This window comes from Eretmochelys imbricata, chromosome 7, assembly GCF_965152235.1.
Source record: "Eretmochelys imbricata isolate rEreImb1 chromosome 7, rEreImb1.hap1, whole genome shotgun sequence".
Classification (NCBI taxonomy): domain Eukaryota; kingdom Metazoa; phylum Chordata; order Testudines; family Cheloniidae; genus Eretmochelys; species Eretmochelys imbricata.
The window spans coordinates 45,991,035-46,017,233 of record NC_135578.1 but is presented as its reverse complement, the minus strand read 5'-3'; the positions used below and the strand labels follow the sequence as shown (position 1 = coordinate 46,017,233).

The window sequence follows — 26,199 nt, the reverse complement described above, 5'->3', positions numbered from 1 at the left end:
CTCATTGCTCACGAGGTTTATTTCTGAAGGGATGGGTTGTTCTCTGTGAGGTGTATTAACTATGGAAGTTGCTTCCCCCATCATTTGAGAGATCTGATTTTTTGACCTTCATATCATGCTGCCAGTCTCAGCTGTGCTCCCAGCCCTTTCTGGATGGTTTTCATGAGATGCTGAATGATGGGATGATGGTAGTGTTTTGAAGGTATTTTTTGCTCTGAAGAGTTCTGGGTTTTGAATCATGAATGAATTAGTCTTTGATTCTGGGAGACTGGGTCCTATATTTCATTTATCAATTGTGGTGGCACTTTATAAAGTTGATTCATTTATTTCTATTGCTAAAATTGTGCCCATCCCATGCTCTAGGCTCCATGTACAAAGTCAATTCATGTGATAGATTATGATGGGTCAGCGTTTGCTGGTCAGGTTTAAAGTAAGAAGAGCCCATCCCCACAATGAGGCCTGCGTTGTGCAGGAGGTCAGACTAGATGATCAAAATGGTCCCTTCTGACCTAAATATCTAGGAATCAATGAGGACCAACAATTGCAACATACTAGTATGATGCTGATTTTACTGTATCAAAAATAGTGGTTCTGAAAGGAGGAGAGAGAAGCATAGAAATCTCTGCACAATCTGATGAGCCACTCTGTAAATGTAGTTAAGTCAGTGGTTTCTGGATGCAGGGTAAGGTAAAAAGAGAAGAAGTGAAGATAATTACAAATGACAACAGTGGATCTATATGCTAATCACAAATACACAAATGCCACAGCTGCTGTACTAGGAAAGAATAGTAAGTCTATTACCTGTCCATTTTCCATGATAGCTGCAGGATACATGGCACTGCTTGGTCGGTCCCGGTGGGTTGGCAGCAGCATCATCAGCTCCCGAGTGTGGCGGTACTTATCTGGTAGAGAGGGAGAGCCTGTAAACAAGTGAGAATAATCACGTACACATGACAAACCACAGAAAGATCTCAGCTTGGCCCAGTGATCTAGTCCTCCTTTTTTCCTGGGACTCATGAATTACCCCAACAATCTGGATGATGATCTTACAGGACTCCAGGAAGATATGGTGCTGAGCCCATTTAGGAGCTGACTGTAGATAGGTGCAGTAATAATCCACTTGTTGTATAGTTAAGATATGGACACATTGTTAGGTTTAGGATGTACAACTCAGCAAGTCACTAGCTGTACATTACAAGCCACTTACCCCTAAAATAAAAGTGTATCTGTCTGTGTGGAATCAGCAGTGGTTGTGATTTAATATGCCTACTCTTCCCTGGCCTAATAAGATATCAGAGGTATGCATTCAGATGCCATAAAACTGTGTACTTTTTGACTGAATAAGTATGAACGAGATATGAGGTTGGGATACAAATAAAACTGATACTGGAATTTTCCTTGTGTGTGTCAGAGATGGTACATATGAATGGTGATTCCCGTGCTTGGCTTCCTCTTTATTAATATTAGCCAGATAAAAATGGAATGTTCTTTGACAGTGGTTTTCAACTCCTTTTCATTTGTGGATCCCTAAACATTTTTGAATGGAGGTGAGGTCCACTTGGAAATCTTAGATATAGTCTGCAGACCCTCAGGGGCCACAGACCAGAGGTTGAAAACCACCATTCTGTGAAATTTGAGGGCACTTTGTTTATCACTGTGCTTACGAAGCAGCATGCTGCTATTCTGAGAATACATCAACAGAGGTTTGCCAACATGCTGGTATATAGTATGAGGGTATTTGCTCATGTGATCCAGCAATTGTTTGTAATCTGGATAATTGCCAGGAGATACTACATTATGAGAGGGTCTATGTGTTTCATGTTAAATATTTATTGGAGCACAGCATTTTTTACCAAACTACTTTGTTTTTTTACATTAGGCACCATTAGGCAAGGAGCACACCGCACACCAATGGGCTTGCTGATGTATATAGCTACAATGGTTGTGCCACAAGAAAGATTTGCATTAATGGGGTGGCTTGTGGGTGTCTGATAATAAAGATACACACACACACTCATGGATACACAATAATATGCAGAAGTTAACATTCTGAAGCTGCAGAAGTGAGCTATAACTTGTACTGATTATTTGTGCCACAAACACACACTTCACAGGCAGCACCACACAGCGCATTACCCAGCCATGCCTGCTTTTGGGAAAGACATGCCCCCTTTCCACAACCACATGTGCATTACCAGCACTCCAACGTACGAGCAGAGGCATTTTTTTTCTAGTTAATGCGGCTTTTACACCAACAACAGCATAACATGCACCTTTTTGGACTGATATACAGCACAGTGGAAGGAACAATGTGTCCAGCAGAGTGCAGAAGTCCTATACTTGCAGCAATTTCATCAGGGGGTATAAGGCCCAGATAAATCTAAACCCCAGCACTGCATAAGTAAATGCAAAATATTTGCAATCTAACTCCAATCACAATTTCTCCACAGACATAAAACAAATACATTTAGACATTCTTAGTTTTTATACACATTATCTTTAAAAAGACAGTTTTAAACACTATGCTGAGTCTCTTTTACTCACATACACATCACAGATAGTCCTATTTCTGCATGACAAATATAAAAATACTGAACTTATAGGGGTGCCAAGAACTGCATCACAGCACAAACCACATTGCAACTTTTTTCCCTTTCATTTATCATTTGATCCTCATTTTTCTTGTCATGTGAGCAAATTGCAGCTATATGTGCCATTAGTTTAGAAAGAATCACAAACCCCACAAGACCTTGCATTGTATGATCTTCAAAATCCCTTGCTCTATGCTGCTTTATGGTGGCAGAATCTAATTTTTAAAACCAGCCCTCCTTCTTGAGCCCTCAGTTTGGAATTGCAAATAACTGTGGTTAGAAATGTTATTATAAATAGTGTCTCAGCATCTGATTTTCTGGCAAAATTGTGGGTGCAAAAAGAGTGGCTCATTTAAGATCCTGTTAACAATCAGGACTGTTATTTGGACTTGGCTAAGGAGCATCTCAAACTCAAATCTTTTAAAAGCTTCCAGAGCTGCCATAGGGATATCCTTCAGAACAACATTGCAATGCAGTGGCCCTGCAGACTTTACAAAACTCAGCTGCAGGTACCCTTGGTCTCTTATGCTTTTCAGCTTGTAGGCCTTGCAAATGTAATGTGTAAATTGTTTTACACACTGTTTATAGGAAAGCAAAACTTGGTTTGTCAGGGCCTGGGGAGGCTTTTCATTTTACTCCAACATTTTTAACCAAATAAAATATTAAAATTGACACAAAAATATTGGTTTTAGCAATGCATATTCAATTAATTGAGGAATCTGTAAATTCCTGCTAAATCCTTCTTGATTTTCCCCTTGATTTTCCCACTTCTATTGGTATTTTGAAACAATTTGCTTCCAGCCCCAAACATGAACTTTTAGCTCTAATGAAGATTTTAATTTACTTCAAATGCCAAGTACAGAAGCTCTTTTACCATGCTGAGTAAGAACCTGGGACCTTTGCTCTCTAAGCCTGAGAAGAAGGCTGTTTGGAGGAAGCATTGAGAATGACTTGACAGCTCCCACAGCTAGTACTCAATATGAGCTGCCTTTAGAGTGTATTGAACATGCTCTACACCAACTTTAAAATGATTCCTTTTAAAACAACATTACATACCTCCTTATAGGACTCCCTGTTATAATTCCTGGTTAAGGAACCTTGGCTCATATCTTCTTTTAACCCCATTAGAATTAGAGCAGTGCCTGATCTGACTGATCTCAAGGGGAATGAATGCAAACTCAAAAATTCTCATTGACCTTGCCTACAACACAGTGCTGCTCTTTTGGTGGGGCTGGGACGTGGAGCTTCCCAACGGGTAAACAGGAAGTGCTTCACCAGGCTATGTTAGGGGTTGGGTCAGGCCGGGCAAAACCAGAGAGGAACCCTATCCTCTTTAAATTGGCAAATAACAGTAATTTGTAATGTGTTTCTCTATCACTACTGCAAGCTAATGGAGTTCTTACTGTATCTTGATTACAACATTTCTTTATAAGATTCAACTCCCTGGATCCTGGCTGGAGGTGATGAGCATTATAACATCACTGTAAGGTTTGCTGTGTACTATTTAATCAGTTCTTTGTGGATAAGATCAGTATCAATCTATTTTCTTGATGACTATCTTCCTGCAAATGAAATGTTAAGTTAGTAATACATATTTCTATAACTTAGTTTACTTGGCTTATTGTTGAGTCTCAAACAACTGGTATTTTTCTCCTTCACTGAACAGTGCCACATTTTGGGAGTGGGGGATTAGCTCTCCCATCTCCAGGGCTGGGGGATTCAAATTCTAGTTGAACCCTAAGTCCAAGTGACTTGGATGGTCTCTTGGTCCCTGTGGAAATTAATCCACCTCACAAAGCCACCTCTCTGTTCAGACTGATGTTAGTAAATATGCTGCTGGACAGGACTGCAGCTAACGGGACAAGCTGGTGCAAGGATTAGGGAAATGGGATGCAGTTTTTCACTTCTAGGTTAAGATGTGAACCTAGAGATGAAAACTTTTAACAACTGATAAATACTAGAACTAGAAACAGAAGTAACCAATGTTCAACCTAGGACCAGAGGTGATAAGAACTGTTAAATCTGAGAAATGCTAGGTGGTCATGTGAAATGAGTTGATAGCCTTAGTACAGTTCCTGACTGATGCAGCATCTCAATTGGTAACTTTGTCAGCAGTCTCAGCAGAAAGGCCAAGGATTGAACGTGTCATGGAGACTGAACTATCCTCTCACCTCTAGAGGTGGTCCCTCCAGGACAGAGATGAGGCACATTGGTGGGGGCAGTGTGGGGAAGCTTGCACTGCTGCCGCCCGTGCTGTATCTGTTCTGTGGATAAATAGAGGGCTTCAGCCTCCAGTGTTGTCAATCCAGCACCTTTCACCAGCACTAAATTAAAAAGAATATAAATAAATATAAAAAGGATAGAGGTGCATTGGCAGAGCTGCATGTGAAGTTTGATCGTAATTTGCTCTAGCCAGTGCCATCACTCATTTTAACAAGCATCAAATTCCCCCAATTAAAAAAAACAAAAACAAACAAAAAAGTCAAACAAAGAAACCAAAGCCATGTTAATTTTAACACAGTGGAACTTTTATATAGTGAAGTTGTTTTTTCTGCTGAACAATTTCACTCTGAATGGAGCTTTCATAATAACCAGATTAGAAACTTGCAAATTGTGAAGTATGGAAAAGATCTAGGACTTTCATAATAATTCATTAGACTGTGGAGGTAAACACTTCTTTATGCCTAACTGAAAATGGACAAAACTGGCAGGGAAGAAATGTTTTATCTTGAACTTATCAAAATGTATTAGTAAGAATGGCAAGTAAAACAAAATAAAATAAATAATATCCAAAAATGTCCCTTCAAATAATACACTTTTAAAATCACTGTTTCTCTTGCTGTTTTGTTATTTGTAGTCAGTAGAGTTATCTAGTTCTCATCTGTGGGAGGTGCTGTCTACTTAAGCATCAGCCAGACATCCTTTTATATTGTTCATCACTTTGGTTCCTAAGCAACAGCAGAGACCATAGCTGAAACCTGAAGGGGCAGTTGGTGATGCTGGGAAGTCAGACAGCTCAGAATGACTGGCAAAGCCTGGGGCTGTGAATACCAGATTTCTGAACTGGAAAATAGCTTGAAATGCTGCAAGCACCAGAATCTCACACTGTTCTCTCAAAAGATTCAGGCCTCATAGAACTAGCTGGGCAGGTTCATTTACAGAGCCTTCTTGACATGACAGGACCATATTCAGTTCCACCTTCCTTTCCCTGCTATGTCACCTTTATTCTAATTACTTTATTATTTGGTTGTCATTATTTTCCTCCAGCTCTTGATAATTAACAAAGCTATTTTTATTGACATAAGTAATCCCATTCCTCAGCTTTCTATTCACCTGATCCTTCTGCTAAATCATCCTGCTGCATTTCTGATATAGCAACAGACTGTGATTTATACTTCATTGTAGGATCATGCACAAAGACAGGCTGCACTGAGAAGAAAAAAGCTCTTATTCTAGTTAAGAAGAAACAAATTCTGCTCCCTCTTTTGTGTTTACAGAGACCACTGGCCACAGTGCAGCCAGTGAAATTCTTTTGTGTGGGGAAAAGGAACAAGATCTGAGCAAGTGGAGCCAAGCTCTACAGCCTGTACTATAGAGGCCTTCTGCATGAGCCTGTGGAGGGAGATGTAGTAGTGGCTGGGGTGGGGGCAGGTGGACATGCAACAGAGCTCCCACAAAAGGGGAAGGAAACAACCTGAATGGAGGTTACTAAAGCTCTGAGGCTGCAGTAGCAGACATGGAGTGACTCCACTGCAGTTCTGAGGCCTGGGGAAAAGGGGATTCACTGCACTAAGCGTAGTTACCCTAAGAGGTAAAGGAAAACAAAACATTAAGAGGTAAAGTATTTTGTGTTTTTTTTCTTCTTGTCTTCAAGTATGATCCAGCATGAAAGTTCTCTTTTAATTCTGGTATCTCTCATTCCAAGCCCTTCAACCTTCATTGTATACATGAATGTTAACCCATCTCACAACTTCTTTAGAATGGCCTAATTTCCTTAAAGACACAAGACTGAACTTTGCCTTTTCCTGATGTTCCACTTCTTGCAAGTATTGTAACAAATAACTATTTACAGCCTTCAGCAGATTGTTTGCCATAGGGCAGTATGGCATCCTTTCCCTTACAGTGTCTGTGATGCAAGTGGTTGGCTCAACTGTGTGGAAGCACATTCAAAACCATTACATAATTAAACTGCCTGAAGTCAGCAAGTACCAAAGATATACACTCCACCAAATTTTGTTGAAAAGATGACTGAGACCACTTTGGCGGTTACACAAAACATTTCAGAAGAAGTCACTGTTGAAAAAACAATCCCTAATTCCAAAAGTAAAATAGTAAAATTACTGTATATTTCAAGCATCTCAGCAGCACAATCTATAAACTGATAGGACAAGAGTCAGGGCCATTTGGGTTCCTGAACTCTTCACTCAAAGTCTCTCCATTCTTACCTCGTGCACTGGGAGGGGCAGAGTTAATCATCTGCGATGGTGCAGAGTGGGTAGAACTCAGGCTTGAAGTGGAAGGACTGGCCTGGGATGAGGATAAAACAGAGATGTTGGTGACTGAGCCTTGGTACGTGGAGTTAGGGTAAACAAGCTGCAGGAGGCAGAGAAATCAGCAAGACAGAAAACTGAGCAGACTGGTGCATTATATATCTACCTGCCTCAGATCATCAAATGTGTAGGGAATATGACCTCTGTCTAGGAAATAGTTACAATAAAACTCACTATTAACACTGTACAGTCATTGGGCTGTGGGACCCATTTCGGCCTCTCAGATTGATTGTCATGGATTGAAAGAGACATTACTTAGTAAGATAAGCATCTCAATAAGAAAAACTAACTATTCTGCTCACTAGGTGATAACACACCCCTTATAAAGATGACCTTTACTTTGCTCTGTTCTTAGGCTGCACTAGGAACTTTTAATTTACACCCATAGAAAACCTGGATTTGTGCTGGAAATGGCCCAACTTGATGATCACTTTAGATAAGCTATTACCAGCAGGACAGTGGGGTGGGAGGGGGTATTGTTTCATGGTCTCTGTGTATATAATGTCTACTGCAGTTTCCACGGTATGCATCCGATGAAGTGAGCTGTAGCTCACGAAAGCTCATGCTCAAATAAATTGGTTAGTCTCTAAGGTGCCACAAGTACTCCTTTTCTTTTTGCAAAGACAGACTAACACGGCTGTTACTCTGAAACCCATAGAAGAGTTAATCATATTTACCTTAGAAAGAAATCACTGGGAGCAATCTTTGCCTCCATGGCATTTCTATCAATCTTTAGGAGATACTGATCTCTACACCAGGTCAGACTCCATGGGATTACTGCTATATCTTTTCAATTCATAGCTATAGATAAATCTAAGACAGAAGAGGTCTAAGTATGGCTATTGTACATGTAAATAATTATTGTCCCAAGTACAGCCTATGGGGCATGTTCAATTATATTCCTAGCAATAGGTCCTTGATGTTGTATGGCAACTATACCTGCATGTGGTACATGTCCTCAGCGGTTTCCCCTACAGAACTGTCTGTTAGGACAACCAGGTTTCCTGTTTCACTGGAAGTATGGGAGGAAAGAGAGGATGACGAGTGTCGGACTGAACCCAGCAAGTTCAATGGGCTAAAACAAAAATGGAGACAGAGGAAAAACAGGGTGCAAAGGTTAGACAATATTCTTTTCCAAATCTTAGTTTTAAGTAGTGAGGCCTGATCTTCAAAGGTGCTGAATACCTGCAAGTCCCAGAGACTTTTGTGTTGAAAACCTTTGAAAAATCAGGCCATAAATGCTTACGCAAATATGCCCATCCCTTACATTTTCATGGCAAATGCAATAAGAAACCAATACTATTACATTTCAGTTACATACACACTGACAATATAAAACAAGGTCATTCAAACTTCAATCTGGGGCCAAGCTGGCATCCTTCCAGGAAGCTGAGTGCTACACCTAATTTGCCTCAAACAGAGCAGACTGAAACCACTCTCATTTTTAATGCTGAGATGCAACCTGTGGAGACAGCTCCCAGGAATGTTTCATTGAGCTGCAGCAGAGGTTACTCAGATCAAGATGGAGCATTTCCTGTGTAGTCTGTAGTCTCCTTGGTCGACACATATGTATTAGAATTGAAGGCAACTGCAGCTGAATGTAGAACTCTATGGCCCAAATGGCCTGCAGGCTGCACTTTGATCTCTCATGATGTAAAATTACGTTGATATATTCCTCTCTTACTCTGAATCACACACACAATATACACAGTAGAATCTTGCTAAATCACACCGACAACATGGAAGCTCTTTACAAGTTGATGACTTTTGAGAAAAGTGCCATCACTTTGACTGAGTGGCAGACTGTGGAATTCTACCACACAATTTAACTTCTTGGATTTACGCACCTGAGAGTGAGTTGCTGCACCCTGTCCTACTGAAAAAAGCTTTAAAATCAGCTACATGGTCTAACTCTTCAAAAGGAAAAAGCAGAGAATAGCAACTAAGACTTCACAACTCCTGTACCATTTTTGTGTTTGTTGTTCTGTCTTGTGAGGCGATAACTCTTTTCAACTAACAGCACATTTTATAGAGGCTAAAAATATTTGTTTGTATCCTGAAGTCCTGCTATCATCAGTGCTAGGGTTGGCGTTAGGAATGGGTGCTCAGTCTGAATCAGAATCAAGAAGTTCAGATGCTTATCTAAACCTTATAAGCCTCTTAAATCTGAAAATTGGCCTGTGTTATTTTATACCATTCTGATCTAATACCTTGAAAGCTTCTCTTATTGTATTTTGGTTCTAGTCTAGGCTGGAAATCAGAATTGTAAACACAACAATCTGAACATCTTTAGAATCTTAAACAAAGATTCAGTTTGAGTTCAATTCCAAAAATAAGCAACAAGACTTTTTTTTTTTGGTTGTCAAAATATGTGTTTTATTTAACCTGAGCAGGCTGCCAATCCCTCATTTACATGTCAGAAATATTAAAAGTTTGGACTTTCAAAGTCATCGTGAATTTTGGGCTATAAGAAAAATCTAAGTGACAGTTAAGGATATTTTATCTGTTTGTATAAACATTGCGGTGGAGTCGCTACGTGTCAGCTTCCAGCTAACAAGCGCTTAAGATCTCTATTAAATCCCTGGCTTCTCAGTGCAACACAGCTTCCAACCTAGACATGAGAAGGAACAGATGGCTTCACTTCAAAGCTTTCCAGTGATGACTCTGAATCAAACATCAGTGGTCATTGCAGACAAACAAAAGGGACACTTTTCTACAAAGGCTGATGTTATTGCCTCCACAGTACTTCTAGCCACCTACGAGGCTAGGCTTATTTGGGCCCATAAACTTTATTAAAATCCCTCTCTGCCCTTCCATGGAGTTTTGAGAACTCATGCCAGCACAGGATGGTACATTTAGAACTTTCTGCTTAAACTGTTAGAAATTCTAGAGATTACAGCAGAAAAACAGGTACCTGTGTCGATGCACCAGCTTGATGCTCTCTGGACTCATAGGGCTGTGTGACACAAGAACACTGCTGCGTGGGGTGCTGCTACCAGAACAGGCTGGACTCAACTTATCCAAACCAGGCAACTCCTACATAGGAAACACAAAATCACTTATTTACTTCAGAAATTTTGGGCTTGATCATGGGAAAAGGGAAATAAGCTTTCCCTTTTTATCAAAAGTGATAAATCTGTGACTATGTTCTTCACAGAGCTATTATGGTTTTGCAATTAGCCCAAGAGCTTTCAGACCCCTTCACTGCCAACCTAATTAGCTTGATACCAACAATTCCCAGGCACCACCTCAACAATTTGCTGGAAGTTTAGGCATACAATGGACCAGACTGTGACTGCCTTCATTTTTAATATGAAGATATGGCATGCAGAGAATACAAATACCAGCATGTAGTGTGGCCCAGCCACTTGTACAAAGATGGGGAACTGCAGGTTGGGAGCTGTAGTCTATGGGGACCACATCTCCATATTAAAGGTGGGCCATATTGTAGAATTCTGGAGGCCTCATTTGTGGCCATCCTCACATAGCACTTAGAAAATGTGGATTTGCCTTTCAGCATATAACGTTAAATGCTACCATATGTAATTCAAAATGTTTTCTTAAATCTTTGAAAGCTGCCCCTTCTTTGTTTTTTAAAATGTTTATGAAGGAGTCAAGGTATCTGTGAAAATGACACTGTACTGTGAATAGATAAGTGGTCTGCCATTTCTTAAGATCCATTTGACCCAAACACCTCAAGAAGCTGTCCCAAAGCACTGAAGAATAAAACAGCATAAAGGGTCAAGTCGACATCACTCTTAGTGATAGTGGAGTCTATGGCTCCTCTATGATGTCTGACAACATTATTAACAATCTGAGAAGCAGAGACATTTAGACTTGTCTTGGGTTCACTGACTCTGCACGAACCACTGATTAAAAAAACCCCACAACATTAACCAGACAGTCAGCACTTACCAAGACACTAATGATTGTTCTATGACTGTTCTATTTCTCCTCTCCTCTTCCCTCCCCCCCCCCCAACAGGTGTTGTCTTTTCGGTGATGTGCCTCAGGACACTGAGGATTAGGGTGGGATGTAGAGGGGATAAATTGGCCATAGGGAGGAGATGACCATGAAACTACTATGAGATCAGATTTCTTCAAAAAGAACAGGAGCAGTCTTCTAAATGAGCTTTATCTTACACAGCGTTAACCTTTCTAATTCTGAGTGTTTGGTTCTACAGCTGCAGCCAAATCTTGAGACACTAGTAACTGGGAGGCAGCACAGTGCGCTTTTTGTATAATTAACTTCTTATTAAGCTTTCAAACAAATTGGCATGAAAAAGCTTCTGATCACACAACTCTTCTGAGTGACAACACATAAGCATCACATACCTATTTATTATGTGCTATTGAATCATAGAATATCAAGGTTGGAAGGGACCTCAGGAGGTCATCTAGTCCAATCCCCTGCTCAAAGCAGGACCACTCCCCAACTAAATCATCCCAGCCAGTGATTTGTCAAGCCTGACCTTAAAAACCTCTAAGAAAGGAGATTCCACCACCTCCCTAGGTAACCCGTTCCAAAGCTTCACCACCCTCCTAGTGAAAAAGTTTTTCCTAATATCCAACCGAAACCTCCCCCACAGCAACTTGAGACCATTACTCCTCGTTCTGTCATCTGCTACCACTGAGAACAGTCTAGATCCATCCTCTTTGGAACCCCCTTTCAGGTACTTGAAAGCAGCTATCAAATCCCCCCTCATTCTTCTCTTCTGCAGACTAAACAATCCCAGTTCCCTAAGCCTCTCCTCATAACTCATGTGTTCCAGTCCCCTAATCATTTTTGTTACCCTCCGCTGGACTCTTTCCAATTTTTCCACATCCTTCTTGCCCAGCCATTCAGTCCCTAGTCTGTAGCAGTGCACGAGATTCTTCCGTCCTAAGTGCAGGTCTCTGCACTTGTTTTTGTTGAACCTCATCAGATTTCTTTTGGCCCAATCCTCTCATTTGTCTAGGTCCCTCTGTATCCTATCCCTACCCTCCAGCATATCTACCACTCCTCCCAGTTTAGTGTCATCCGCAAACTTGCTGAGGGTGCAGTCCACGCCATCCTCCAGATCATTAACGAAGATATTGAACAAAACCGGCCCCAGGACCGACCCTTGGGGCACTCCACTTGATACCGGCTGCCAACTAGACATGGAGCCATTGATCACTACCCGTTGAGCCCTACGATCTAGCCAGCTTTCTATCCACCTTATAGTCCATTCATCCAGCCCATACTTCTTTAACTTGCTGGCAGAGTATTGTGGGAGACCATATCAAAAGCTTTGCTAAAGTCAAGGAATAACACGTCCACTGCTTTGAAGATAACTTTTGGTCTCTATCTTCTTAAATAACCATGGATTCCTTTGCAAGTGAATTTTAAGAAGTGAATTACATGCAATGGACATGTCTCCCCTCACTAAGGACAGCTCAGTAGTAAATGTGCTAACAAAGTAATGACTTCAGGAGCAGTTCCAAGAGGCAAGCTCTTTTTAAATCTTCCAACAAAACTAAATGCAAATCAACTCATGTACACTTGGTTAAACAACACACTAAACAGGCCCCACTATTTCAACACTGGAGATTAACCCTGAAATTTCCTAAAGCACATTTTAAGTGGAAGGCCCTATTTGTTCTTTCTATTGTTGTAGAATAAAACACACATAAAATATGATGCATATATGTGAAACTGTGACTGCCAATTATCTACTCTGAGCAAATTTCTATGGAGGTAAAAACATCAGCAGCTGTTGGTGCCCTGTTTACATTAGCTCTCCCACCATTGCAGCACTGGACTAATGATAGGACTTGTCAGGCTAAAAAGCCTACAGGAGATAAGGGCATTCTGACTATTAAAGGTGGGCCATATTGTAGAATTCTGGAGGCCTCATTTGTGGCCATCCTCACATAGCACTTAGAAAATGTGGATTTGCCTTTCAGCATATAACGTTAAATGCTACCATATGTAATTCAAAATGTTTTCTTAAATCTTTGAAAGCTGCCCCTTCTTTGTTTTTTAAAATGTTTATGAAGGAGTCAAGGTATCTGTGAAAATGACACTGTACTGTGAATAGATAAGTGGTCTGCCATTTCTTAAGATCCATTTGACCCAAACACCTCAAGAAGCTGTCCCAAAGCACTGAAGAATAAAACAGCATAAAGGGTCAAGTCGACATCACTCTTAGTGATAGTGGAGTCTATGGCTCCTCTATGATGTCTGACAACATTATTAACAATCTGAGAAGCAGAGACATTTAGACTTGTCTTGGGTTCACTGACTCTGCACGAACCACTGATTAAAAAAACTATGGGACTGATCCTCTGCCTTCTACTTCTGTCCTTGTCTGGTGAGAGGACTTCCATCCCCCAGTGCACGGAGCAGGAAAGGACTTCTCCCACAAAAGATGACTAGAAGGCATATCCCATCAACATCCTGGTCTGCAGAGCTAATTGCTGAGTATGATCTGCCAACCAGGGAATGTGTCCAGCCCCGCATCTGGGTGGCACCTATGCTGCATTCAACAGGTTGCAACAGGATGGTTGTTTTGTGAGATGGGCAACTAGTACTGTCTAGTCATCTTTCTCCCCACCCCTGGCACAGCACCCCATGATAAGGGCAAAATTTTGCCCTACGTTATGTAAGACAGTGTGAGTATTCAGCTTCACAGACCTTCTCCCACATCACCAGTGATATAAATTACAGGAGAGGGACCTTGAAAAATCCCAGGGACTGTATTAAGGGCTCAGTTTGCAAATCTTTTTGGGCTTTAATTTTTGCACTGGAAACAAGGTTTCTTGTAAGAGTTAGACAATCCCATAGGTTTAATATACACTACTTTTGTCCAGTTCCTGTGTGCATCTCATTGCAACTGAATTAATTTTTAGCATGGCTCTGAACTACTGACAACGACCCGGAAGTGGTGGTGGGAGTGATTAGCTTACATGGTACAGACTAGATCGCATCATTTGGAACTGATCAATCAGTTTCTTATGTAGAGGACGCATCTCTGGATGTACAAATTTCTCATGTACTGCCAGACCCACTCCAAGAACATGGACCTATTAAAAAAAAAGGAATTATAACATCATGAATCAAGAACATCTTCATTCAGCCTAGAAGACACTACATAATTTGTCCTCTAGTTTGGTCAGCGAGTGAGAGAGATCTGTAAAAGAGTCTCTTGTTCATTTGCAAGATTGCTGAAAATTAGTAAACATAAGAAAGCTGACAAGTATGTGTTTAACATACATTTTAAGTGTGAGACAACCACGTTTGTGACATGTTGGATTTACAGTTGCAAGAGAGAACAGTAAAAAATGACAAAATTGATTCACTCTGCAGACAGTGTTGAGTCCTCACTCAGTTAGTTCTTTGTGACACAGGAAATTCCCTTTGTCCATATCTTCACATAATGTCAGACAAGGGATCAAAGTTGCTAATGGAGATTTGTAGGGGGATTTTCTACAATTAATCTGAATAGTGGCAAAGCTGCAATGTACGCTATTAACTGTCGGCTCTCTATTGCTCATTATTTATTCATAAAGGTCCCATTTTTAAAGGTCATGAATATAATAGTGAGTAGCGTTATATAAACTCTCAGATGAGAGAGCACAGTAATACTTAATAATAATACTTAGCATTTATATAGTTTACATCATGTACAAGTAATATCTAATTGATCCTCACGACTCCCCCTGAGTATTGGTAAAATAAGCATTATCCTTATTTTGCAGATGGAAAATCTGAGATACACACAGGGATTAAGTGACCCTCAAAGTCCATGCTATCTCTGCTGAATAATCCCCAAAACTCCATTCAGACTTGGACAGACTTTTTGAATATAGCTTAAGAATGACCATACCGGGTCAGACCAATGGTGTATCTAGCCTAGTACCGTGTCTTCCAACAGTGGCCAATGCCAGATGCTTCAGAGGTTATGAACAGAATAGGGCAATCACTGACTGATCCAACCCCTGTTGTCCACTCCCAGCTGCTGGCAGTTAGAGGCTTAGGATACCCAGAGCACGGGGTTGCATCCCAGACCATCTCGGCTAATAGCCATTGATGGACTTATCCTCCATGAGCTTATTTAATTATTTTTTGAACCCTTCACAACATCCCCTGGCAATGAGTTCCACAGGTGGATTGTTCATTGTGTGAAGAAGTACTTCCTTTTGTATGCTTTTAATTTGCTGCCTATTAATTTCATTTGGTGACCCCCTAGTTCTTGTGTTATGGGAGGGGATAAATATTTTGCCAATCATTAATTTAACAGTGACATGATTTTTCTTTCTCATCACATCACTGATTTACAACCTATCTGGTGAGATTTTATATGTTTGTGCAAGTGAGACACTGAGAACACTGGACAGAGCCAGGGATAGTGCAAGTAGGCTCTGTATATGCTTTCCCACATGGCTCTGCAAACATATCTCAGTTATGATCTGTACCACCCTTACTATGTCTATCCTGAGACTCCACTGAGAAGAAGTTGCTAACTATCCTAAAATGATGGGTAGTTTTGTAATGTAGAAAGACATCCATTGCTTAATAAAAGGAGAAGCCATACTAATTTAATTTGTTATTTAAATTAGGCTTCAACTCAGGTGAAAGGCTAGTGCATTATTAATTCATTGGCCTTCTCACTTCCCTATGCTTTAAATACACTGCAAAGCTCCTGTGTTTCTTTGCTTCTGAATGAATTATTTAGCTCTGGGTTTGCAAAGTGATTGCTGAGGAATCCACACACTATCACAGCATTCTTCCTTCATTGTTAAAAGCACAGCAGTACCTGTTCCTGCATGAGCTCCTTGAGCTGTGTGATTTTTTCTGCATCTCCAGGGTGCTTGGTGATATAATCTTTATCAAAAAAGGCCTGTGGGAAAAAGACAAATCATCTCCTTATTAGGAAACAATTTATTATGTCCAGTGATGAGCTGTCAAAATCTTAACAACTGGTTCCCTATAAAAAGTTCTGATTTAAGGGATGTGCCCCAGTATGTATTTTTTGTACCAACAGGGTTACCATACGTCCGTATTTACGTATACGTAAATTTTAAAAATTCCTCCCGGACGGCGATTTAAGAACCAAAAAGCCTGATCTGTCTGGGAAAATACGGATGTATGTTAACCCTGCCTAAAGTTCTTTTCTAAAAAGATGGGCCTGAACTAGAAATGAGCTCTGTTTCCCATGTGTGGGTCCCTGCCACTCCCTGGGGGTGTGCTAGGGTGACCAGATGTCCCGATTTTATAGGGACAGTCCCGATTTTGGGGTCTTTTTCTTATATAGGCTGCTATTACCCCCCACCCCCTGTCCTGATTTTTCACACTTGCTGTCTGGTCACCCTAGGGTGTGCACATGTGTGGGTCCCAGCTGCTCCCTGCCTCCCTCATTGAAGCAGGTGTGAAGGGTTACTGCCCTGGGAACTGCAGGGCTCCAGCGGACGTGGGACCAGCTGCAGACAAGGGCGTGGGGCAGTGCTAGCTGGAGGCAGGGAGTGCAGGGCTGGCTGTGGACAGGGCAGGGGGTGCGGAGCTGGCTGGAGACGGGAGGGTGTGGGGTTGGCTGGAGGCAAGGGCGTGTGGGGCTGGCTGGAGACAGGGCAGGGGCTGACTGGAGGTAGGGGCTGGCTGCAGGCAGGGCAGGGGGGTGCAGGGCTGGCTGGAGACAGGGGCTGGCTGCGGGCAGGGCAGGGAGTGCAGCAGGGGCTGGCTGCAGGCAGGGGGTGCAGGGGTGGCTGGAGACAGGGGCTGGTACGGGCAGGGCAGAGGGTGCTGGGGTGGCTGGAGGCAGGGCAGGGGGTGTGGCAGGGGCTGGCTGCAGGCAGGGGGTGCGGCGGTGCCTGGAGACAGAGGCTGGCTGTGGGCAGGGCAGGGGCTGGCCGCAGGCAGGGGGTATGGGGGTGGCTGGAGACGGGTGGCTGGAGGCAGGGCAGGGGGTGGCTGGAGGCAGGGAGTGCGGGGGTGGCTGGAGGCAGGGGCTGGCTGCAGGCAGGGCAGGGGGTGCGGCAGGGGCTGGCTGCAGGCAGGGCGTGCGGGGCTGACTGGAGGCAGGGCAGGGGCTGGCTGCGGGCAGGGTGGTGGGTGCTCACGGGGAGAGCAGCTCGGAGCAGCCCAAGCAGCAGGACGCAGCCCAGGCCCGGCAGAGCAGCCGGGGACCACCAGCCAGCAGCGGGAGCCCCAGGGCCAGGGGAGCAGCAGCAGCAACAGGGCTCATGCCTAAGGCCAGGCGGCAGCCCACATGGCTCCCACAGCGCAGCTCCCCTGGCAGCCGGAGGAGGAATTACATCACTTCCCGGCCGGAGCCCATCAAAGCCTCAGCGCCCCCTGCAGGGAAGCGGTTTAACAACCGGTTCTAAAACTGCTTCAGAATTTAACAACTGGTTCGCACGAACCGGTGCGAACCAGCTCCAGCTCATCACTGATTATGTCCATATGTCAAAGAGGGAGAAAAGAAGGAACAGAAATCCTAGGGGACCCAAGTACACTTAGCAAACTGAAAATTCCATTTAACTGATCTCTTCTAGTATTTTGGGACCTAGATGAAGCTACAGTACCACAATTTTAGCTGCCTAGAAAATTCTGCTCCTCAGTTAGTCAAAGGGATCACTATTGAGTAGCATAAGGTATTCTCTCCCAGCCCCAAAGGATCATGAATCTAATCAAATCTCCCCACATGACAGTGCAGAGCACTGTCATTAAGCCCATTACTTGAATTTTATATAGCTTCTTTCATTTAAGTATCTCAAGAAACTGTAGGAAATAAGTGACTAAAGGAGTAAATAATGTAAGGGATGAAGAGCTTTTTCTGTGCTTCTCTGCAGGGCACACACAACCCAAAAATGTGGACCAGCATCATCATTTTTCAGTATGTGTCCCTGTAGCTCCCTTTTGCAATATACATCTTTAACTAACTCCTGGCGAAGGAAGCAGAACATTAGGTCCCCTTAGGACTAAGACTATACTGGACACTGTCTGGCAAAGACAACTTTTTGGAAGTGCCAGCCAGCAACTTTCCCTCAGCAGGAACCTCATCACATTCAGTCTCCATCAGCACAGAGAGCGAGTCCCACTGCCTGCTTTGGAAAACGTGTTTACAGTATAGCAGCACATGAACTGCCTGCTTCACTATTGTACATGCAAGATCAGCTGTGCCGTGTCAATCAGAATTTACACTTGAGAAGCTGCGTTTTCAACTGTGCCATCTAAACAGGACATCCAGAACCCATATCTGGACATTCATATCAACACTTAGCTACATACAACAGGATTTACTTGTCCAAGTGCTGATATATAAACAACTAAACATGGGATTTCAGCATCCTGTTTAGATCACAAGTATGAAAACTGGGCACATAGGGGTAATTTCTTATATTTGACTTTTTATTATGTCATGCTATTTTCAACACAGCAGGAGAAATGCTTCTGGGAAAGAGCTGCTAATAGGTTGATTCTAAACTCAGAGGTACAGTCCCTACTTACCTCCTGGTACCGTGCTATGCCACCATTCACTGCTGCATCAATCACTCCATTCAGACACATGCTGAGCAGGTTAATGTTGCCATGCATTTGCTTGTGCTGATACTGGCTTATCAATGTCCTCAGTTCCTGGTTTTTGTTCTCAACAACTTGAATGGCATTTTCCAAAGGGCTTACCTCGACCTACAAGGCAACAAAGAATAGTTCAATGCCACGGATACTTCATTGCTACCACGTTCCCTTCCTTACTATGAAACCAATTCCTACTACTGCTGATGAGCATTCAAATTTTTTTCTGATTTGCAGATTAGCTAGCCATTTTGTTATGATGGCTTTTCACAACAGTTTTCCTGTGTGTCAGCAATACATCTCAGTTCACCTCACTGCGCACTCATCTTAGCAGTTACAATAGCTGTCACATGTCTCTGAATAACTGACTGAAGATGCTATCAAGATTCAGAATCACACCTCACTGTCATTTACTCTGACTGCTCTGTTCCCTTCACACTGCTCCTCTTGTTATGTTTAGCAATTATTTTAGCTGAGGGAATGGATTCTGCAATATCCACCAGTGAAGCATGAATTTTTTTCAACTGCTAGACCCAGCCAAGAGGCTTCAAATTGTCCATCCTTCATTCTGAAGAAACTATCCATTCATATCCCAATTACAAGTATAAGAAATGTTACCAGCTCTCTTCTCTCCACTTCAAACCACCGAGAGATCCCAGGTAAACTGTGAGTCAGTGTCAGAGTGGTACGTTCAATCCACAAGCTCTGCAAAGAATACAGTAAGTGGGGGACCCAGTGACTCAGAATCTGAACACTCTTATTCTCACTGCAGTTGTTCAGGAGTAGCTGAATAGAAGAGTGCATTAATACTCTGAGCAGACATTATGTTTTTCACAATGGAATGTAACATGAAACTGAAGTCTGCTTTACATTTAAACACGAAGAAAAAAACTCAGTGTGCTTTAAAGCAATGCACCAAACCTTTCAGTTAGTTTCTAGACCTCAGACCCTAGGTCTGCTATCAATTAGCTGGGAACTAAGAGATCATTTTGGGTAATATGTCAATCAACCAAACAACCCCTATTGCTTCAGAATCCCTCTCCATGGCACTGCCACAAGTACCTTTTAAACAGAGTAGGCTTTACTTATGCCAGGTGTGCAACCACTGGGCTCAACAGTCCTGCATTTTATTTGAATTAAAACAACATCTTGCGGCACCAATTTAGGATTAAGGCCCCATTGTGTGATGCGCTGTACAAATGCAGAAGAGGAAGACACTACTACCTGCCCTGGAAATATTAAAATTTAGTTACTATTACTGAGTGCTCCTACCTTAAATTCATTCTCTTTGTCCTTTGGACCTTTGTGGAAAGGCCTATCATAGCGGAATTTCCTGATGTTGTTGACGCGATAAAAGCTCTTTATACGATCAGGCACACGTTCCATTTGTAGGACATCAATATTGTCTGGGATGGGAGTCACTGCATATATCTGTAAATCTGCAAAACGAGGAGTCAAAGAAACACACGGAGGCATCAAATAAGAAAACAATGAGACAAAACATGACTCCCTTAGGGATGTCACATGTTACCAAAAGAAAAACGATGGAGAAAGTGTGAAATCCATGCTTCCCTTTTCCTTCCATTACACACCTCTCCTTTTCACTGCTGCTTCAAAGGTAGCAGCAACTCATTGGGCTAGCATCTCCAGAGCTAGGGGACTAGAGTGCTGTAGGAACTTCAGGCCAGGTTGTCAAATGTATTTAGGCAACTGAATATGCACCTAATGGGATTTGCTAAAGTGCCTAAGCAGTTGATTCTCATTGATGATAAAGGAAGTTAGGTGTCTAACTTGCTTAGGCACTTCTGTAAATCCCACTAGGCATCTGGGCTGCATCTTTCAGCACTTAAATACCTTCGAAAATCTGGCCTTAATTTAGACTTTGTCTACATGCACAGGTTGTACTGATTTAACAAAATCAGATTAGAAACCGATTTAATTAAACTCGTCCAACTTGTGTGTAGAAAAGGCATGAGAAAGCAAAGCAAAGAAAACCCAAACTGTCACAACCCAAAACAAACCCTTGTTATTTGGTGGTTCAGCATCACACAGTAAGGAAAAACTGGGTTCTGTCAGGGATGGAAGGCAGCAGTGGGAATGGGAAATACTGACCATTCTACTCCTGGTAAATTTAACTTGAGGCTATTAGTCAGTAAAGTCAAAGTACTGTTCATTATGCTAACTGGTGAAACAGGAGCCAGCGGGCAATCTTCCCCTCCCATCTCACCTAAAATGTTCACACTCTCAAACAAATGCCATGTGGGCCAGTCCTCAGACACTGCACAGCAACATTACTTTTATTTCAGAGTAACAGCCGTCTTAGTCTGTATTCGCAAAAAGAAAAGGAGTACTTGTGGCACCTTAGAGACTAACCAATGTATTTGAGCATAAGCTTTCGTGAGCTACAGCTCACTTCATCGGATGCATACTGTTACTTTTGTTGTCTGCATTTAAATTCACAATGCAGATTAGTATCAATGGGATGAAGTCTGATGTACTGCATAAAAGAGCAGGCAGTCTGAATGGAAAGGAACGTGCAGTGTACAAGGAAGGTGAAGTGAAAAACAAACAAAATGGAAAGTATGTCGAGAATAGGCATGAATCTAATTGCACGGTTCTCTCTTGTAGAATTGCAGAAGGTAGCCAGGTGGATGTCTGGTGAAATGTAATGTTCAATAAGGGAGCGAGTGTCAGTAACGGTTAGAATAAAGCACGGACCAGACTGGGCACGGGGCACATCTTCCCACACAGTCCTGAGAATGTACATCAGCCATGACCTGAAGTATTCCCTAAGCAAAAATGACAATTATGTCCAACTGGTGTGCAATGATGTAGATAAATAGCCACTAAACACAAGTTGGAGATGATGAAAATCATGACACCTATCACTAAAGCCAGATATGAACCAAGAATTTCTAAAATGAAACAGTTTTCTTTTCCCTATACCCTTTGTATCCTACAACAGTTTGATTAACATTAGGCTGCCTTATGAAAGGATACACTGAGCATCACACTGCAAAATGGTGTCATCTGGGTGGTTTGGGTGCTGCATTGCAATGGCTTGTGGGAACTCACTCAGCATTCTTTGTTGGAAGGTCTCCAGCCTTTCGTAGTCATGGCCTCGACATACATACTCCTTGTTCTGCAAAACAAACAGGCACGAAAACCACTAAATTCCTAAACCATTCTCTTTGCTTTCCTTGCTGTTTAATTGGAACAAGTCTTCTTCGTACATAATAACAGGCAAAAATCTATATATTTTTAAATTTTTGTTTTATTACATCAAAAATAAAAGTTATAAATGATAAAGTTATGAAAACATCTTAAAAAGATTTAACTACTTAGTTATTAATTATTACTATTAATTATTTACAATGTTTAACTTTATATCTATCTATAATATGGATGCCATCAAACATAGGAATCCACAACTCAGCGTCCAAGATTAAACTTGGAACGTGGACTGAAGCAACTGTTTAGAGTAACGACTGGAAGTAAGACATATGTTACTAGTAATCTAGTTTCCTCTTTTGTCCCATTAAAGATGCAAACTAATCCACAGCAGGTCCAAATATGTTTTAAATTCTTTTAACCAAGCTGACAGAGTAGGAGCAACAGGTTTTGTCCTGAAATGCAGAATCTCTTTTTTGCAAGCAAAATTAATGTATTGTCGTTTTCAAAAATGAATCTAGATAAAGGGTTGAATCATCTGAAGTCAATGGTGAAATGTCAGCATGATTTGATTGGAATCAGGATAGGATCCAGCATCTCTTCTATATCCACCCAAAAAATTTGTCCCCTTTTTCATTTGACAAAATTTTGCAGTGAAGTCCAGAAAAGTCCAATTACAAGACACTCCCAGAAACAATGTGCTGACTTTTTTCACCCCATTCTTAAGGAAGTCTGCTAGTATTTCAGCTGTAAAGTGATGGAGCACTGCCACTGAACAAAAGATAAAAACAACTGCATCTACTTACATTGTGTTTGTAACAAGTGAAGTAAAGGGGTAAGCCAAGGCTTCAAGCCATGGTTTATTGCGTAAGGATAGCCTTGCAAATCTCACTGCCATAGATATTTGAGGCCTATGTATTTGAAAACATGATTTATAACAGGGCCATATATTTTAGAAAGATGCTGCTTAGATACCTGTCATGATAGGAGTGACTCTTCCAGAAGATGTTTTTAAAAAGAAGATATAGTTGCTTCTGTCTAATATAGTCAGCTAAACCCATCTAACTTGTAAATACACATAAAAATCTCTGTTGGGTGAATCTTGTTTAGTTTTAAGCTGGTAAAAAATCTTGTTATGCTACTTGGCAAAACAATTTCCCAGATATTTCAGCCTTTTATCTTCTTTTCATTTTTTGTCTGGATCTTTAAAGACAGGAGAGAAGCCTGGAAACTCCCTCAATTGTGCACAGAGGCGCAAATCTTATTCTCATCCCACACACTGAATAATGCACTGAGAAGGTCTGCAGGGACCCAGCATGGTGAAGGAATCTTCCATGCCACACTTGGAGAGCACCCTCAAACACTACACCTTCTTTCATGGAAGGGAATGGCTGTGCCCCAAATCGCCGGACCCCAAATCTCCATTCTTCATAAGAAGTTCAGGTAGCCCCTAAAGAGCTGAATTCTCCTCTTCCATGCAGCAAAACCATACTGGTCACACTGCAGCCATAGCCCTCTATGCCCAGGCAAGTGTGGGCAGAAGCAGCGTAATCTAGTCTCAAAATAAATACTGAGCTGTTACCTTGGGAAAAAATCTGCCATAGTCTGAGCCTTCAGTGTGGTATTCATGTTTGGATTACATTAGAAGAATGCTCCATTACTGTAAGTTAAATTAGGAAAAATGATACGGCAAACAGAACAAGGCTTTGAGGCCCTGGTAATTTGAAGCAGTTCCTTTCATCTCTGCATCTTGTAATCAATCCTAGAGTTAATGCTACTCAGTTGTAGAATTTCCAGATTGGTAAAAGAAGGCTGACACAATCTTTAGATCTATAAAGCCTCTACACTTATTTGGGATCTTTCCATTCTGTAAGAAAAACATGATGATTTTTTTTATTGAGCTCTCCTTTTCTAAAACCAGCTGGGCAATTAAATTGTTAGACCTTGAAGCTAATACATTACCCTAGGAAAGATATTTGCATACTGTTAGCATTAATCACAAGAGATACAGGCGGAATGGGCTATGTGTGAAAGCTGCATTTAACATAGACTGTAGAAGGACATTTTGTTCCTTACCTCTACATTATATTTTTGCAAGAAGCTCCTCTAATCCAGAACTAATGGGCTGTTCCACTGTCCTCCCACACATAAGTAGATTGATCCTTCCCACTGAACAACTGCTCAGCAACAAGACCACCCCTAAGAAGTCATCTGAATGGCTTCTTAGCTAAATGATAGATTGCTTTTTTTTTATTAAACTAAACCCAAATAAATATATAGACACACAAACACCCCTGACCCCCACATCATCCAGGATTTGTCACAGAACCACCAGATGTGACACTGTGGATTGGGAAAGTCTTTTGTCAAAATGAAATTTACAGGTAAGGGACAAAAAGCTTGATGCTCCCTGACCTGGCACTAAAGATCTCTGTCTAGCATTTTAATAATTATCCACAGAAAGGCCCATAAAAACCTGCTGACAAAAAGACAAAAAATAGTTTTTACTATGTTGGAATATGGTATCCAGGACTGGTGATCAGAATGCTGTCAGCATGGAAGCATTCCCACCCATCCAGTAGTACTGTCAGGAAAAATTATGGACTGAATTCTAAATGGCTACTTAGCTAACTTCCTCTTCAAATCAGGAAACTGCCATCCCTCTTGCTGAATGAGCTACAATTCCTAAGGGTCATGATCCATGGAATCCCTGTAGTCAGGTATGCCTCTTTACTGAAGTCATGAATCCACCTGGACAGAGAGTATTTGGATCTTTTATGATCTTTTTTGGAACTTTTGAACAATGTAAAAAGGGAGTCTGACCTTCTAAAGCCCTGAGTCCCATGAAAAGTATATTTCAGTTCTCTAACTATAGTCCTATAAACAAAAACTTTGATCAGAATTAAGGTTACTTACGTGAAACACCTGCCAAAGCAAGGAAACTTCCATTTTAGGTAACCTTTATACATCTTGATATACACATAACACAATAAGCAAAAGAACTGACAGACTTTTCCTCTCCACAAAAAGATCCCCTTGTATTTCCAAAATATAAACAACCAGAATGCACTCACTGAGCTCCTGTTAATTGCACTCAAATGCAGCCACAAATCCAATCACTCTTAGCCCTGGTCTACACTAGGAGTTGAGGTTGAATTTAGCAGCGTTAAATCGATTTAACCCTGCACCCGTCCACATGACAAAGCTCTTTTTTTCAACTTAAAGGGCTCTTAAAATCGATTTCTTTACTCCACCCCCGATAAGGGGATTAGCGCTGAAATCGGCCTTGCCGGGTCGAATTTGGGGTAGTGTGGACGCAATTCGACAGTATTGGCCTCCGGGAGCTATCCCAGAGTGCTCCATTGTGACCGCTCTGGACAGCACTCTCAACTCAGATGGACTGGCAGGTAGACAGGAAAAGGCCCGCGAACTTTTGAATCTCATTTCCTTTTTGGCCCTCGTGGCAAGCTGCAGGTGAGTGCAGAGCTCATCAGCAGAGGTGACCATGCAGAGCTCATCAGCAGTGGTGACCATGATGGAGTCCCAGAATCGCAAAAGAGCTCGAGCATGGACCAAACGGGAGGTATGGGATCTGATCGCTGTATAGGGAGAGGAATCCGTGCTATCAGAACTCCATTCCAGTTTTCGAAATGCCAAAACATTTGTCAAAATCTCCCTGGGCATGAAGGACAGAGGCCATAACAGGGACCCGAAGCAGTGCCGTGTGAAACCTAAGGAGCTGAGGCAAGCCTACCGGAAAACCAGAGAGGCAAACGGCCGCTCCGGGTCAGAGCCCCAAACATGCTGCTTCTATGATGAGCTGCATGGCATTTTAGGGGGTTCAGCCACCACTAGCCCAACCATGTGCTTTGACTCCGTCAATGGAGAGGGAGGCAACATGGAAGCAGGTTTTGGGGACGAGGAAGATGAGGAGGAGGTTGTAGATAGCTCACAGCAAGCAAACGGAGAAACTGGTTTTCCCGACAGCCAGGAACTGTTTCTCACCCTGGACCTGGAGCCAGTACCCCTGAACCCACCCAAGGCTGCCTCCCGGACCCGCCAGGTGGAGAAGGGACCTCTGGTGAGTGTACCTTTTTAAATTGTATACATGGTTTAAAAGCAAGCGTGTTTAATGATTAATTTGCCCTGGCATTCGCGGCCAGTACAGCTACTTCAAAAGTCTGTTAATGTATCTGGGGATGGAGTGGAAATCCTCCAGGGACATCTACATAAAGCTCTCTTGGATGTACTCCCAAAGCCTTTGCAAAAGGTTTCTGGGGAGGGCAGCCTTATTCTGTCCACCATGGTAGGACACTTTACCACACCAGGCCAGTAACATGTAGTTAGGAAGC

General features: G+C 42.1%; 1 protein-coding gene across 1 annotated transcript in view; it reads right to left on the bottom strand.

Moving 5' to 3' along the window:
• The window catches only part of DOCK3 (dedicator of cytokinesis 3), a 608,598-nt gene that overhangs the window by 9,095 nt on the left and 573,304 nt on the right, over positions 1-26,199 (bottom strand). Inside the window, exons 42-52 of the mRNA XM_077821606.1 lie at positions 21,677-21,818; positions 19,949-20,115; positions 19,295-19,381; positions 18,611-18,790; positions 15,921-16,004; positions 14,071-14,187; positions 10,056-10,177; positions 8,081-8,216; positions 7,037-7,118; positions 4,763-4,915; positions 802-920 (exon numbers count right to left, since the gene is read on the bottom strand). Of these exons, the coding sequence (XP_077677732.1) occupies positions 802-920; positions 4,763-4,915; positions 7,037-7,118; positions 8,081-8,216; positions 10,056-10,177; positions 14,071-14,187; positions 15,921-16,004; positions 18,611-18,790; positions 19,295-19,381; positions 19,949-20,115; positions 21,677-21,818 (1,389 nt within the window). The remainder of the gene's footprint in view (positions 1-801; positions 921-4,762; positions 4,916-7,036; positions 7,119-8,080; positions 8,217-10,055; positions 10,178-14,070; positions 14,188-15,920; positions 16,005-18,610; positions 18,791-19,294; positions 19,382-19,948; positions 20,116-21,676; positions 21,819-26,199) is intronic.